This window comes from Cyanistes caeruleus, chromosome 10 (assembly GCF_971803275.1).
Source record: "Cyanistes caeruleus chromosome 10, bCyaCae1.hap1.1, whole genome shotgun sequence".
Lineage (NCBI taxonomy): Eukaryota > Metazoa > Chordata > Aves > Passeriformes > Paridae > Cyanistes > Cyanistes caeruleus.
The window spans coordinates 19,483,031-19,500,465 of NC_141710.1; the positions used below are offsets into that span (position 1 = coordinate 19,483,031).

Here is a 17,435-nt window from a genome sequence, read left to right on the forward strand (position 1 = left end):
CTGTTAGAATAACATCAACAACAGATGCAGAAAGGACTATTTAAATTTAAGGCAAGCATTTTAAGCAGATCTAGGAATCAACTTGCCATAGAACTGGCATGCAAAGAACTAATCCTCCTCAGGCTAATTTTAGCACCTTTTCAGCTCAGATTTCAAAGCCTAACAGGAAGGATGCTGTCTCTGGAATAACCCCTGTGCCACATCCACATGCACTTTTCACTGTCATCCTTCCACAGGCACCACAGCTCGTGCAGCAAATCAGATCTGAGAGCTGAAAACAAAACAAAGCCTGGAGCAAAACCCACAGCAAACCCAAACGATTCCTTTCCAGTCAGAGCTAACCTAATCCTGCTCACCCCGTGGCAGCATCCAGACTGGCTATGGGGAGCTGGGAAACCACAGAGTCACAACGTTCAGCTGATGGAGGCTCCTGATGATCTTAATTATTACATTACCTTCAAAGCCTTCTGAAATCCCAGTTCCAACAGCAGGTGCTAAAACTTGGCATTCAGCTCAGAATTTGATGGGATATAGGTGACAAGAGGGAAGAGGTAGGGAATCAGAAATGATGTAGCAAAGACAGGTGGAAGAAAGTAGTTCTTGTTATTTAAAGAATTGTTTACTCTTCCTGAGACACTTCTAATAAGTAGGAAAAAAGTTGAACTGACAACTTAATATCCAATATTGTTCCTCCATGGTAAGGTCAATGAATTATCTTAAGAACAAGGTACGTAACTGTGGAAGTTGCTACAGTTTCTTTAAGTACTTATGCAAACTGTTTCACTTTAATACTATTTATATAATTCCTTATATTACATACAGGCTTTCTATTAAAAACTCATTTTCCAAATCATCTCATGACAGGGCAGTACCCAAAAATGAAAGGGTATGGTTGTGCTGAGCCCCAAGCTCTGCCCATACAAAGGAATGTTCTCATTATCTGAAGTGAAAATAAAGACAAGAAAAAGGAACTTTTTCTTCATGTTGATTCAATCAATTTTGCTTTTTAATGACACTTAAAATTTCTGTAGCAGAGCACTTATTCCACTGAGTCTAATCAAGTTTTTCAGCTGCATAAATCTAAGTATTTAGCCTTTTGTCTGCAGAGTGCTCCTCTGCATCCTTTTAAGCCTTGGGACTGAATTCCTGTCTCAAGCACATCACAGCGCTGGGGGATTACCAACAGGATCCAGAATATGGTTTATAATTGAATTCCCAACAGGTCTGGCATTCACAAAGCCAAAGCTACACGTTTTATTCTGAAATATAAAGAGTTGGATCTGCAGCTGCTGCCTCTCAGTTTGTACCTGAAAATCCGAGAGTGCATCTGCACTTCCAGGCTCAAACACCTCCTGAGCAACTAAAAACCTGACAAATAATTTCCATACGAACCCTTCATGTCCATCACTGGCTCCTGCTCTGGCTGAAGCCAGACTGAACTTCACTGAAATACTCAGAACCAGGATTTTAATCAAATTATTGGGCTCATCTGTTTATGCCAGGTGCATTTATCTAACAGAGGGCACTAATCAGCAGTGTTAAAAAGTGAAATCTGAATGATTAAGAAATGCTGGCACCATGTCAGTTGCCACAATATTATTAAAAATAGATTCCTCAAAATCGTATCTTAAGTAAACACCTTAGAGAGGAAATTAAAAAAAAAATAATTTAAAATTACCTTCACCTTTGTGTTTTAAAGCTGTTATAAAAAAATAGCAGTACACCCCTTAGAATCATGACATGTTGCAAAAACAAGCAAATTTGAGATGAAGGCAGTGAATTATTTTGTTGCCTTGGATGTTTTGTTTGTGATTAAAAGTCTGCCAGTTTGGCACGGGAAACAACTGTCAGTATTCTCTTAATTAATTTTAAAAAAAGTGTTATGTTTAACATAACTTATAAAAATACAGAAAATATCACAATCTTGAGGAATATCTTTTTCCAAGTATTTCAGTTTCATGAAGTCTGCATTACACAGCTGAAATAAGCCAGTAGAAGAATAACTTTGCCAATTAACTGCTTTGAATAAATGAAAAAAAACCCAGTCAGATGCAAATGCATTGCTATTTATTTGGCCATTTAGGAATTAGAAGTGTTTTGTCACAAGGAAATAAATGTTCTCCATTCAGAGTTTGATTGTTCTAAAGAAATAATCACCCAAGTGTGGATGGATCACATCTGCTGGTAGCAACATGGAGATTATTTTATTGCCTATCTATGATAATTTAGAACAGATTAAGTAGAACTTTGGCAGTGTCTCAGAATATCATGCAATATCTATGTATACCTTTTACTGATATATCTCAGCAGCAAAATAAATGGGCTGTTCTTTCACCTAAGGGAGAGACAAAAAACTCTCAGAGATTGAAGAATTATCACATAACTTAGAAAAAACTACTTTTCTTATGAATGACTTCTCAAAGTAAGCACCATTCAGGACTTACAGTTTTATTGATAACTTGATTTTGAAGAAATTTCTCTCTATTTCTACAGTCATATCACTTTTAGATGAGGAAAAGGCTGCAGCATACTAGAATATACTATTCCATTACCCGAGAACAATTTCTATCCTTCTTCCCTTCTACCCTTCTGAAATGTTGTTTTTCATTTATTGGCTACTGGATTCTTGTCATGAAACACTTTAGGTCAAAATGCAGTACTTTGTAATATGACTTTAAATTTTGAACTAAAATTAATTTAATAGATGATACAAATGCTGTACCTTTTAAAATCAATATTATGTGTGCACGGTTGGAATTAGGCTGCAATTTATGAAACTCCTAGCCATTAGTTTTACAAGAAGTTATTAAAATAAAAAATAGCTTCATAGCCAGCATATGATCTCTGCTTATGAAATAGAAATATCATTTCCACTGTAGGAAGGTATATCTTTTAAACTGCTTTGGTTTTGTGGTGAGTTTGCTACAAACAAAACCCAGCCCCTGGCCCAAGGAGCTGATGGTGGGTGGGGTGATCACTCCTATTGGTTAATTAAATCTCATTAATGTTAATCAACAGGCTTTAATCTATTCTGTTGGCTCCAAATGGAAAATTGGATCATACTCGAGCATGTGAGTCCTGAAGGCCAAACTGACCCTGCTCAGGGGGAGTCTGAGTTTATTTGCCCTTGCCCCTCCTCGTTATCCAGGTGGGAATTCTCTTCTCTGCTGTGACTCTGGAAGCCTCAGGGCCCCAGACAGTGACCTCCAGTAGGAATGGGCTGAAGAAGGTGGGTGCTGCTTTTCTTCATTCCAGGCTGGAATTCTTTCAGTGTTGTTAACACCTATTGTCTGGGGCAGAGAACAAAGTGCTTTTACAACACCTTCAAACAGAAATCTGGTTTCAGGCTCACAAAGGTGAAAGAGGGAGACAGACTATTCCTACTATTCCCTACTGCTCAGCAGAGCCTTTCTCTTCTCAGAGGTGTTGAACAGGTCAAAACCTGATGTTATTGCAGGATGATCTCTTTCCTCGTCCCTACTGAATTAAGAACACACAGTTTAACCATCCCCACTCTTCTGATACAGGGTCTTCAGCCCACAGTTCTCTGAAAGACATTTCTAATTTTGTAATTCTAACTCAAAGTTCATCATCTGTTATGAAACTAACATTAATTGGTGCGATGCTGGCTGCTTTTATAAATTAAATTGAGTGTCAGCAGACTGGCAATACTCTCTTACTGACTACACTCATAACAAAACCAGCTCTACAAATGAGATGGATTGATGGGATTTTGTAATATCTTCATTTATGTTCTTTTTTTTTTGATGCCAAAATAGGTGTCCACATTTAAAGACAAGATTAAAACCACTACGGATTGGACTAAGACTCCTAAGGAAATCTGTCATTTTAAAATTCCTTAAGACAAACCCAAAGTCTTGAAAATTTGGTTTTCAGAATTCTCAGAATTCAGGACTGAGCTCATGAAGCAAACTTCAGTATCTGTAAACTTCAGCATCTGCAATATGATCGTATAAAGAAAAACATGTCTGGAATACACTGTACAACTGTACACTAAAAGAATTTATAAGTATGGTCTAAAAACTAAAACAATCAAAGAAACATTCACTTTAGCAGGTGTATTTCTCCAGGTCTTTCTACAAGTTGCTTGCAAAACCAGCTAATTAACTCTTAGTACAAAAGCAGCTATTTCCACCCCTTGTCACATGAGGATATACTAAAGTTCCACTGACTTTACCTCACATTCACTCAAATGTAGATTGGAATATGCAAAATTTAAATTAAAAAAAAGAAAAAATAAAGTAGTTACTACATTATTGTTAGTAGAAACTTCATGTTTTAAGAGGCATACACTGGGGAAGGAACTGTCTGATTTGACATCTTTGTCAAAAGATCTGTAGACAGAAAAGAGCTCCTACAGAGAGCTGCTACAACAGACAAGGTATTTTTTAGAGTACCCAGAGGAACTATTCCTCTAGAATGTTGGCATCTTCTTTAAAGAAAAATTCATCTTCCTTGTAAAGCCACCAATTCAGTACATGTGTGCCAATAACAAATGCCTATGGTAGTACTGATGCTAAAGAATGGATTAATAAAATTAAAGTCTGACAAATTCAGTAACTGAGTATGTGAAGAACAGGATAGTAGGAAACAGGGGAATATTCAAATAGCCCCAGGCATATTCCTACCTATTAGAGAAGCAAGCTTCAGATTTGTTATTTTCAGATTTAAAGTTGTTGGATTTCAGTGGCTGAATACAAATCAAATTATTCTATGATTCTATTAACATATGTGTTGACTTTCCTTAAAAGATGCATGCACTTGTCCAATTGTTTGAGAGCCCTCACAGCAAACTTTTATTTTTTAAATAAAAGCAAAGGTTGTACAAAAGATTTTTCTCATTACACAGTAAAAAGTCACTATTGAACAAACTGAAAACACTCGTGATTGTTTCTAAAACAGACTTGTGCAATAAATATAAAGGCTTCTTTGTATAGCCATGATCATCAACCAGCAGACAAAATCTCCCCCAAAAATAAGACACCTGTCACAGACATCTTTGCTGAGAGCCTGTCACCAATGCAGATAGAATTGCAGTCAGATTTAACACTGAAATCTCAAATATTTGTCATATTGCACCTTCAGAAATCTAGCTCCAGCTTTGAAATGTTTCAGTCTTTGCCTACAGTATCAAACAAATCAGATTTTACAAGTTCATTCTGTATTCAGGTGAGGAAATGAAGTAGTTACTCAGTTACTGTAAGTACCACTTTTGACTCATGGTATTTCATTTTCTCGTATATAAAATAGGGATTAAACAATCTTTCCTCTCACTCCTACCTATCTTCTTTTGCTCATTCAGATTGCTGTAATTTGCAGTAAAAAGTGTGTTCCATAAGATGTACAAACAACATCAATCTTGGCTTTCTATCCTAAGGTTTTGGATGATACATTATGTATCAGCTTATGTGTTTATCCTGTGGTTTGATTGGATCAGATGGAGCTGACATATTTGCTTCCTTCACTTAAATTCCAACTCCAGTTTGAAAAATGATGTGATGATTTTTTTTTCCCTTTTACTGACAGTTGGCAGAAAAATCTTGAAAGTAACCAAGTACAATTTAGGTCTAGAAGAGGACTTCAGGGATTAATGGTTTCAAAGAGCAATCTAGTTCTGACAGAAGCCAATGATAACTTTTTTTAAAGAACATACAGTCTTACTGCAATATCAAAAATACTTAAGGAATGTAGAGATAATTCTCTGTTTTCAGTCAAAGAACTGAACAGGTAAGAATTCTGTTTGCAGACAATCCATGGGGATGTTTCTACACGTGCCATGACACTAATGGCTGCTATATTTTTTGTTGATTTTTGCCCTGTTCATTGAAATCACAATTCCTAGTTGTTTTGATATTTTCATAGTTAGTTCTCTAAGATTAAAGCATTATATTCCAATGACTCAAAAAAACCCAAAAACCCAAAAGCCCAGAAACAATCTTGTAATACCAGAGCCTTGACATCTTCCCACAAAGCCACAGGAGGAAATGTAATTAGTTCTGTCCTGTAATAATTCTTCCATTTTGAAGGAAGCACGTTAGCATATCAGCAGAAAAGATATGGAAAATTTCAGAGGGTAGGGGAATAGAGTTGTTTTTTAATACCTGACTTAACCAAGTGGAGCTGTGTTGGATGTACAGCTGGTTCATCAAATTTTTACCAGGGGTTCTACAATTTCAGCTTATTTTTATTACCTAGCCTTTATCCATCAGAGTTCAAGTATAAAGTGCAAGAGTCCTTGAGGCTACTTGCTTTTAGGAACAAAGAACTACTGAAAAATTCCAAGCATATCTCCCCTAACTAGGCTGGAGCAGATAGAGAATATGCTGTCTGGCCAAACACAGTATGACTGTCTGTCAGAAAACCTAAAGTCACCTCTCTCACATCTAATGCTGAGAAAATCCCCAGACAGCTTTTTCTTTTCCCTCTGAATGTTGTTATTTTCCTATTCACCACAATTAACAGAACATGCCCAAAGTTACTGTGCCAGACTGTATCACCAGATTTACTCATTTCTAATGCTGCAGACAATAGCCCCAGAATAAAATACACATTGGTAGAAGGGAATTTTCAGAAGGTTTGTATCCATCCTCTGCTTGAACTGGATTTTATGTTCTTTCATGCACAAAGGCTACAGCTAAAATAGAGTCTCACTTGTGTGCTTAAGAGAATATGTGCTAAATCAGACCATTCCTGTGGAATGTGGGTGCCTGTGCTGCTTTGCTGGAAAACACAAGGTTTGGGTTTGTTTGTATTCACAGTGTCACCACAGATAATTACAGATGTGCTTTGAACATCTCAAATACCATCAACCCATAAATACCAGTAAGATTCTCAGAGCCAGTATATGAGATGTTGGCCAGAAAAAAAAATAGCACTTAGGGAGTGGCTACATCAACTGGAACATTACAGTGCACCTAGGCTGCTCCATCACCTTGGGGCAGATGAGAGCTCTGAAAAAACCATGAACTGCTGCCAGCTGTGGGAAGACAAAGAAAAATTAAGAGATGCCCCAAGCCATAGTGCAATTTCTCAGCCCAAGAACCATGGGCTTTCATGTGTGACAGAGCACACAAAGGGTAGCCCAGACACTTCTGGTAGATTCTCAACAAGGTCAAATTCCACATCTAAAAATTCAGTAGACTGAAATATAGATATTGATCAGGCCCCCACCTTGGTCCTCACTTTACACACTGAGGCCTGTTCTGCTTTGTTAACCTCATTCAGCACCTCTGTCACCTTCCCTAGCATATTCCTGTTGTTAACTGGAGGCTTGAATAATTAATTTTGAAAGAACAAAATCATAAGATAATTCACCTCCAAAAAGGCACGAGAGTTCTGTTGGTCTGTGCAGAACTTGTGCCTTTGATGAAGAGACTGAGAGATGATGGGGAAGTCTGGCACATGCAGCTGCAGACAGGGATTTTAAAAATTACATAGAACAGAATACATCACTGAAGAAAGCTAACTGGAGAAATTACCTGTGAAAACTGACACTCCAAAGTGCCACATTTTTGTGATGAAAAGCAGAGCATACAGGAAAAAGTTCCAGGTAGCACTCCACCCAGTGATGTGGGGGAAGGCTGCCACATATCTGCCTGGGCCTTGCAAGGACAAAGGGTTTTCTGGGCTTGGCTTGGATTTGAGACATCTTCAGGTGCATCAGACTTCTGTTTGCTCAATATTTCAGATGAGTTCTGAACAAAATCTTTAACACTTTAGGTGCTGTACCTCTGACTGGAGTAGTATTGTGTTTCTGCTGCTCAAACAATTCTGCCAAGTCCTCTGTCTCTACACAGAGGCAATTTCTAAATGAGAACAGAAAATGCCTCAATGGAATGTACAGATGTAGAGATGCCTCCATGCAGAAGCTGTTGGCATACCCAGGCACAACACCACAGAGCTTTTTCATGAATGATCTGATTCCCAAAAGGGCACAATAGGAAAAACACAGCAATATGAAAGTACTCTGTTGAAATACCTACACCAGCAATAATATGCTGTTAGAAATGCCTCTGCCATACAGACATTCTGTTCACAGTACTATTCTACTGATTCAAAATCTGCAAAATCCCAAAAGTCTTTGGGATTTCAAGAGTTTGTGACCTTCGTGTTAATTCAAATATGTTGCATTAACTTGGTATGCAAAAAACAAACTAATAAACAAAACACCAAATGAACAACTCCCCCTCCAAAAAAACTGAACAAAACCATCAAAACCAAGAAAACAAGCTCATTTACAGACACCAGGCAGAAAGATTAAAATACTTGGCAGAGGTAGCATGCACCAAAACACAGATTTTCATTTTTAGAGAGATTGCATGGAAAGAAACTACTTTGGACATTAGTGCATTGCCCATTTGAATGAGTGTTCCCTAAATTAGAGAATTAATAGGACTAAACAACAGGTAAATGGGAATATATATCCCTTCCATGCTCCAGAGGAACAGAACAGTATGATCCTGTTAGAAAATGCCTCAAGTCAACATTCTTGTGCTGCACCTTATCTGTGGTCAAAATGTGAATTTCATTTACCAACAGTCCAGCAGTCTCTTCATTCCATTTGCATACTTTTCATTCCGTTTACTGCAGGAGGAGAGCCTGCCTGTCATCTCCTTGGAAGTGTTTGTATTTTTAAAAAATGGAAATATCACTGTATGTTACACAAAACCCCCTTATTTCCTCTAGAAATGGAAACACTCCTCCCTCTTGCTGTTTTGTTTAATATTTAGAAGTTAATTGCATTGGAGTAGTTCTACTTTATGCAATTCCATAATTGGAGTGTAGAATAAATCAGGTTCACTAATAATTTTCTCAAGAGTTATCTGTCAGCACCCCTAACTCATCATAAAACCAATTATGTCACTTCTGGCGTGCCTTTCATGACTTTGGTGCCTGACAGAGTAAAAATCAACATGAGATTATTTCATGGCTGGTCCTGGGTGAGTGGCTCCAGTGGAATCCCCTGTTGGGGGTCTGCCATTCAAGCTTTCAGAACTGCAGGATCCCAGGCTCACGAGGATGCTCTGGTGAGCACACAGTGGACAGAAAAGTATCTTCAAACTGGTTAATCACTGAATTGACTGGTTACCATGAAGCACTGTGCTGAGTAACACTGATGAAATTTATTAAAAACAGCACACACTTTCCTGAGTGTGCATTTGATAAAAAGGGAATTTTATCTGGCTTCTGGTCAGGTGGGAAAATCCCTTTGCCACACAGGCAGACACTCCTCGATTTTAATACTTGGTATTATATACATTAATATATTGAAATTACAAGGTCTGCAAATCTCACTTAAGATACCACCAAGTTTTGTACTGCATCACACCACTCTACTGAATGCTTCAGTTCTTTGTCACCAGGAAGCTTACAGATTTCTTCCTTTAAATGCTTCAGATCAGCATGGTTCTCACAGCAATCCATCCTAAATCCACCTTCTCAGTGCCAAGATCTTAATATGAATTGTTCTGACAGTTGTTCTGACAAATTAGATCTTTTAAGCACTCAGATTACAGATCCATCTATTTAATAGCTGCATATCTCCACTCCATTTTTTCTGCCACATTCAGCAATCTCCTTTTCCAAGTGTCCATGAAACTGGGGTAAACACTCACATCAGAGGGCACAAGGCACAGTTACCTAATAATTTATACACCAAACCTCATGTAAATAATTATGTTATGAAACTTTTACACTGTTATTTGGCATCAAGACATATACATGGAAAAAAATTAAGAAACACTAAAATCATATTTCTCCAATGGAGATGAAGGGCTTCAAATCAACACAAGCTTTTCCACCAGCCTGAGTGGCCATACAAGCAAGAAAACTAAGAGTAAAAAGCTATAGTTTCAAATGTTTTCATAAACCATTTCTGAGAAAATAAAGCAAATTAAAATTACCAAATATTCAACTTACTATATTTGAGTATTTAATTTCTCTTAAGATAAATAACCAGTTTTGTGTGAAAAGTCTTTCAAAATTAAAAACTAAAATTTCAGAAGCAGGTATGACACCTGCTTTACTTGCAGTTGCAGTGGGGTGTATAAACAGTTCTTTGGCAGGTACCCACTGAGGAGCATGAACTTGTAGCTGAGGTCTGGAAATTCCAACCACAAGGTAATTTCTCACTAGTTTTGGTTTGAGTTTTTTTAATATTTGTTTTGTTGGGTTTTTTCTTGTTGCTGTTGGTTTTTTGTTTTGGTTTTGTTTAGTTTTTCGAGTTTTTTTTGTTTTTTTCAAAAATGGATAATTTATTCTAAAGGTAGAGATTATAATCTTGTGAAGAAATAATTTGGTCCCATCTACCACAACGAAAATATGGAGATTTCAGACAAAGGAACAGCAATTAAACTTAGTTACTAATTAAATTATAGCATTTCCCTTAAATGCTGAGAATGTCACTCAGCAGTATATGCACTGCTGCATATACTATTCATCTTTATAAAAGCTTCCTGGGCTACAGTTTGAAAAGCAAAATGGAATTCCAGTCATATCCTAGTGCAATCTCCATCAAGTATTATCAAATAAAATTGTACAGCTCAATGACCCTATTTAAAATAATATGCAATTATTTAAACAGAATCAAAATACTTCAAGTCAAGTATCTAATAAATATTTTTTTGCATTGGTCAACTTTATAGAGCAAAGACCAAATTACAGATTATCCAGATTACACGTGGTTCATCACACACTATTTAATAAATCACAAATTAACTATGCACTGAATAATCACACAACTATTTCCCTCAAACTCTGTAAGGAGATGTGATTAATCTTTTCAGCCACTTTTCTATCAAGAATTATTTAAAAACATCAATTCCATTAACAGGGTTTCAGAGAAGACTCTTGTCTGGTGCTTGTTCCTTAATTCTGACAATGTCACATTCTGACAGGCTTTAAAATCATGACTAGGATTTTGTGCCTTTTTTTTTTTTTTAAATAACCAAGCAAACAGATAATAACTAAAACCAAACAAACATAAAGAAACCCCACCACAACCCCAAGACCAAGCAGTGTCTATTTTGCCAAAGATGCTGAGCCACCTACACGTTAAATATACACGTGGCTGAGTTCTTGTGAATTTACTTTTGTTGTGTGCAGGAGGAATGATTCAACAGCAGCTCCCTTTGCAAAAGCAGCAGCTTTGAATAAAGAAAGCAGTCTGTGAGGCCTACATCACTGTGGTTTATAGGAAGTTGTTACAAGTGTAGGAACCCATGAAGTTGGGCTCATTGGTAGCTGTGTCTCTGCAGAAACACTGCTGAGCTGACAGAAGCAGCAGCACTCTGGAGAAATTTCGATTGTGTTAATAACAACATAGGGGGAGTATTCCACTGGAGCAGGGGAGGGGAGGCAGAACACATCACCTTTGGGAGCATCCCCTCTGTAGGGACTCTCCAGAAGCACAGGAACCAAAGGTGTTCCCTTTCCTGCCATGGGAACACCACAGTGACAGCTCCCAAAAACAAGAACCGGCGTGTGAAGAACAAATTTAATATTTCCTGCCATCGACTGGGGCTCAGTGCCCTGTTCTCATGCCAGGAAGTTTAATGTGAAACATGCAAAATACAGCTGAATCACACAAAAAGAAGCATTTGCATGTGAAACTGCATTGATCACACAAGTTGACCAATGTAAAGAATATTCCCAACGTGGATCCCAGTGAACTCCACGATTTTTAACTACATTCAAAGGATTCACAGGAAAAAAAATAGATTATAATTCAAAATTAATAGCAAATTCAAGAGGAAAGTATGTATAAATGAGATCTCCATTTCTCTTACCTTTGCAATGGTCTCATGCAGGCTGAAGGAGGGATCCAGCTCTTCAGTTTTTGTTGCATGTACAGGAAAAAGGGCTTCAGAGAGAAAGCTGGAGTTCTGTGAGAAAGAAGGGGCTTTTTAGGATTCCACATTGATTTCCTCCTTCAACTGGTTATTGAATTTTGTTGACAGATTGAAAAACTCTTAAGATCTTTCTTAAATTTTGATGATTATGAAACTTATTTCACTGATCTCATTAACTGATTCCAAGCCCCCGAACAAGGAAAAAAAACCCTAACTCTTATGACTTTATTTCTGGAGTGGCAGTTGTCTCTGTAATTATGCTTCCCAAAGTAGCTAAAAATGTTGCCTACAGGGAGGAAAAAAAAATATCAACACAGTTTTATATTGAGCGAAGCAGCAATCAGACATTTTATTAACTGTGTTATAATTTAAGTCTTCAGAAGAAATGTAACCACAATAATCAAGGAATACTCTTTTATCCTCTGCAACCATGCTACTTCTCTATCCAGTATTACCATCTACATAATAAGGGATTTTTGTCAATTCCCTAAAATTATATACTTTAGGTTGACCACTCTTTTAACACCAGGCAATCAAATATATTGTCTATACAGAATGTTCATCTCTTTTTGTACTGTAAAAAAACAAGACATTATTTGCATATTTGTTGTCACAAGTAAACAAGAAACCAATAACAAGGACTGAACTGGAATAAAAGGCAAAACATTATAAAACAAACCTCTAAGCCTCAAAGGTGCCTGAAACAGGAATTAAATTACATTGCTGATAAATTTCCTTGTTAAATTTTTCTATAAAATAATGCCTTCTTGATCAATTTCTATCAGCACTTCTATGCCTTTCTAGGAGATTATTTCTGGTAGAAAACTCCCACCATTTTCTTAAAAATATATATATATATATATATAATTAGCACTGCATCAGATAAATTTTTGTGTTCAGTGATGCATCTGCGTGTTGCATAACTTGTCGCAGAAGCATCACAAAATAAATGAAGTAATTTTTTCTTTCAGAGTTTTTTTTTTTTAAGATCTCAGGGAGAAGATGCACAAAGTCATTTATTACAAAGATAAAATACATATTTCAGCATTAACTCATAATTATTCATCTTTGTTTTGAGCTTGCACACCAGTTTAGAGGCGTGTCATTTGACTGGGGGGCTGCTGAGGAACACCCTCATTCTGCTCATCATCGGTCACAGAAATTAAATCAGTAACTTAAAGAGAGTTACATTACTTATATTCACTCTTGAGTATCTCACTGAGAGTCAGTGAAGGGAGTGACCACCAAATTAAATTTGCTATACAATGCCAGATTATTGCTCCATCTAGACAAATATCCTTTTATTTTGTGGAATGTGAAGCTTGGTGGATCAGCTGCCTGGAAAGCAGGGAAGCACTGCTCACCTGGCTTCTCTCCCACTCACTCCAGACCCCAGTTGGGCCAGGAAAACCAGCAACCTCTGCTGCTGCCTTTGGAAGAACCCAACATTCACAGGAGCCATCAGCAGATGAATCAAAACAACTGGGAGAGCACACGTGACGAGTCGTTCTGCTCACGAAGGAATCGAGACCCTGCTTGCAGAGATCTTGAAAAGGATTGCTGTTTGAAGTAACTTGCAGGCATCTGAAATCATCTTGCTGTGCACTTGTAAGAGCAAATGTTTTAAACAGCTGTGGCTGCTTTTTTTTTTTCTGCTTTTTTTTTTTTTTTTCCCCATAAAAGGCTCCTCCATAAAGAACTGCTAGAAAGGACAACTTTGTTTCTCTTGCTGATTTTCAAGCACCAGGCTCACCAGAGAAAGCTGCTTCCAACTAACAGAAGCCCACTCTTCATCCCAGGGAGCACATGGCAGAGAGATGAGTCCAGATGTTGTTCCAAGAGCATTTAACAGCAAGAGAAACACCTTCCAAGAGCTGGAAACTGGATCACACTTCTCTGTCGTTCTTCCACCAAGCTCACAAGTTAGTGTTGTATTTTGGCTTTTTTTGAACAGCAATTTGCTAAGCAAATTTCTAGTAAATGCACACCAAGAGAAAGACTTGCTAATCCAAAACCATTAAAACCAACTGTATTATTATTCTTTTATGCCTTTCAGCCACAGTAGGAGCTACAGCTGCAATTGTTGTCCTGTTCTCTCCTACACTCACCAAAACACAAATCATCACCTCAGCCCCAGCCAGGCATCAGCAAGTACCACCCTCACCTTGTACAGAGAGCAGAGTCTTTAATGCATTGTGAATGCTCTGGAGATGGTTTCAAATTACAGAAAAACCTTTTCAAGGTCAGACCATTATGAAATATCCTCAAATTCAGGACTGAAATTTCCACACTAGTGCTTTGAAAATCTTCTCCTTCGCTTTCCATCCCCTTCTGATAATTCTTCTTCAAGTTCATAGCTATCCAAATGGATTAAGAACATTTTCTCTTCTGATATGAAATATGTTTTTATCAAACAAACTACAATCTACAAAGGTTCACCCCAGTAATCCTTGAATTCCCTATGAAATTATTTGGTATCTCTGTGAGCTCTTCAGAAGAGAAATGAACAAGCATAACATGTATTTGGAAGTGGATTTCCAAACTGCCCCATGTCTCGTGCTCCTTTTGGAATGATCAGTTAACCTGGGCTTTTCAATACTCATTTAATGAAGCATTCTGTGAAATTAGAACGACATTGATGTTCCACTTTTCAAATAATGGGTCACTTCTGATTAAACTTCGATTGAACATTCAACTTTCAATCTTAAAACAAATTGCCTCCTTTTCTTTTTAATTTGAACCCAATTTCCTTCTGCCCTCGGGTCTTGTGACAGTAATTAATTGATTTATGAATCAATTAAATGGAGATCGAAAATGCAGGCAAAAATTGCTTAAAACCCCAAATCTGGCTTACTCTTGCTTATTTATGATGGACACTTGCACTAAAATTCACTTCTGATTTTCTACACTCATTTTTCTAACTTAACTTATCCTTCCACAACTAATTAAGTGAACAAAACGTTTCACCTTCTAAAGGCACTAAATTTGCCATCCCTTGTGTACTGTCTTATAACATACCTTCAATTTATATGCCAACTTTCCACCAATGCATTTTAACTCAAGAATAAAATCTCACAGCACTTCTGGTGATTTAATATAAAACAATAAATACCAAGACATGCTTTAGAGACATATTTTACTGCCATTAAATAAATAAAAAAAAGTTTTTAAAAATATAAAATTTTGCCACAGATTGTCTTAGAACTGGAATTATTTCTGTAAATACATGTGAATTTTTTTACTAGGACTGGACAACACTGAATCCACAACAGATTCTGTTTTCTTGACTATTGCTTGAGAAACAGTAAAATTACAAGTTAGAGAAATTGTGAATTTATGTACTCAAATTATGTAAGTAAGAATTCCTTAATATGCTCTCATTCCACATGCGAACAGATTTCTCCTGCCCACTGAATGTTTCTCAGCTTTTACAAGAAGACCTCCTTCTGTTCTTAAGTTGGCAAATAATACACAAATATCTCCAGAATTATTTTTCTGGGGGGTGGGAGGGGGGGGTGAGGGGAAGCTTTTTAGTTGTTTATTTTGAAAGTAAAAGGCAGTGGAGGTTTCCCCACTCAACAATCAAGATGCTCAATCTGGAAAAACAACTTTTAGATTCAAGTTCTTTATCCAGTTTGACTTCCCCCTAGTTAACATTAATCAGAATTGTCCATGCTCAGGCCAGCACTGCCCTTCAGCACTTCTCAATATTCACAGCACCAAAGGCACCAGAGACAAAAGCAGCACCAGGAAAAGTACAACCAGAGAGGAAACAAGTGGGAGCAGAAATCCTGAAATTTGTACAGGTAGGCAAGAGGTATAAACGTGCTGATCTTACACTGCTAAAGCCTGCAAGGAAAATACACAAAAGAAGGAGGGAGGCCAAGAGAAAAATGTTTATTTTCTCCATACAGACCAAAGAGTAGTGTCTAGAAGATGAGAACTCAGGGGTTGTTTTTGCTGACACTATGCTCTGTTACCTGTCCAGTATAAATACATGCCACATGTGTTCTGTCAGCTATTAACCTGCTTCAGTCTTTCTGCCTTTTTGTAGTACAACAGCACAAAAAGTAGAATTGCAGAAAACTGAGGGATCCATGCTAATGTGCAGTGTCTGGCCACTGAAACACAAAGCAAACACTGCACATCTTCAGAACCGAGCTGGGCACAGGTGCAGCTGGGAGGCTGAAGTCACATAAGGCACATTCTGAAGTTGTGAAGTGCCCAAAACCAAAATCTAGAAACCCAAAGGCTTCACAACTGCATCTGTATTCAACACCAGTGCCAGAAAATTGTCATAGCGTGATGGAGAAAGCCCTGTCAGGAGAAAAGATAAAGAGAGAGCAGTGAGAAGAACAAAAACACCTCTGAAATCTGCACTGCAGGCTCCCACTAATTCCTTCTTCCACTTTCCCTAAGTCCAGCAGTTGGCATACAGTGTCCTGGCATAAAATACTCAATTGCATTTCTTTGTGAAAGAGTTGTTTCACCTCACCTAGGCTAAAAGGTCATCTCTTCCCCCTTTTTTTACCACCTGGCAGGGTGATTGAACAAGAGATTTGTCTGTAAGAAGGATCAAAAAGAGAGTAATGGAAAAGGTATCTCATAGACTAAAATATGGCTTTATCATCACCTATCTAGATTACTTTTACTAGGGAGGGTACTGCAGACTGAAGCAGATTTACTGAAAAAGTGGATTATGTAGAACAGAACAGACTGAAGTCAAAGTGTGGTTCTTTAAAGAGAAGGTTAAATTGATTTGATGAAATAATAACAGGCATATTAGGATTTGTCACCATTAAAGGCCCACGGGGCTGCAAATATATTGCAGATGAGATTTCTCACTAGCAGACTGGCTTTACCCCTCCTAGAAAATGCTCTAATTAAATATCACCTCCCAAATCCACAAAGGACTATAAAATGATGTAAACATTTGTTTCACTGATGCAAAAGACATAAAACAGCTGCTTTAAAATTATTTTTATAAAGCAAAGCTCTGCAATTGCCACAGCCTAACACAGGTCTTCAAAGTGAGAATGCCCCTACTCTGGAAAACAGGCTAATCAGAAGGAGTTTCTGACAAGAGTCAGAAATTCTGTGTTTTTACCATTTCAGTTTACAGAAGAACTTTTCTAAAAGAAACAAAAGCACATTTATTTTCTGTTTGAACATTCTGGTAAAGATGTGCAGTGACCTTGCAATGCCACACAGTGCTGGACAAAATGAGCAAGACCTGCCAAACAAGACTGCACAGAATACAGGAGAGGCAGAATTGGAATCACTGCTGCACAAGTTATTTTATTATTCAACTCAACTGCAGCCAGAAAAACCCCAGCCAACAGTCATGAGGAAAATAATACAAGCACATTTCTCTCATCTCTTCTCATTTAATGTTTTCTTCCTTATGTTAGTAAGTGAATTGAAATAATCACTGTAAAGCTATAAATTCACAGACTGCAGCACAAAGAAAGCAACTTTCAGGATGTCAGGATCCTTGCCTGGCTGTACTCCTCTGCAGTTTTCCCTTGGTGCTTTTTGCACTGAAATCAGCAGTTTAGGTGGGAG

The 17,435-nt window shown here is 37.5% G+C and overlaps 1 protein-coding gene across 5 annotated transcripts in view; it reads right to left on the reverse strand.

Annotated features, from left to right (window-relative positions):
- The window catches only part of NAALADL2 (N-acetylated alpha-linked acidic dipeptidase like 2), a 406,977-nt gene that overhangs the window by 44,978 nt on the left and 344,564 nt on the right, over positions 1 to 17,435 (reverse strand). For 4 of the 5 annotated variants that reach the window (XM_086844332.1, XM_086844333.1, XM_086844335.1 and 1 more), the window contains one exon: positions 11,808 to 11,903. In XM_086844332.1, the coding sequence (XP_086700458.1) occupies positions 11,808 to 11,903 (96 nt within the window). Of the gene's footprint in view, positions 1 to 3,067; positions 3,291 to 11,807; positions 11,904 to 17,435 lie in introns of those variants that run through there. The other variant, XM_086844336.1, reaches the window with a different exon arrangement.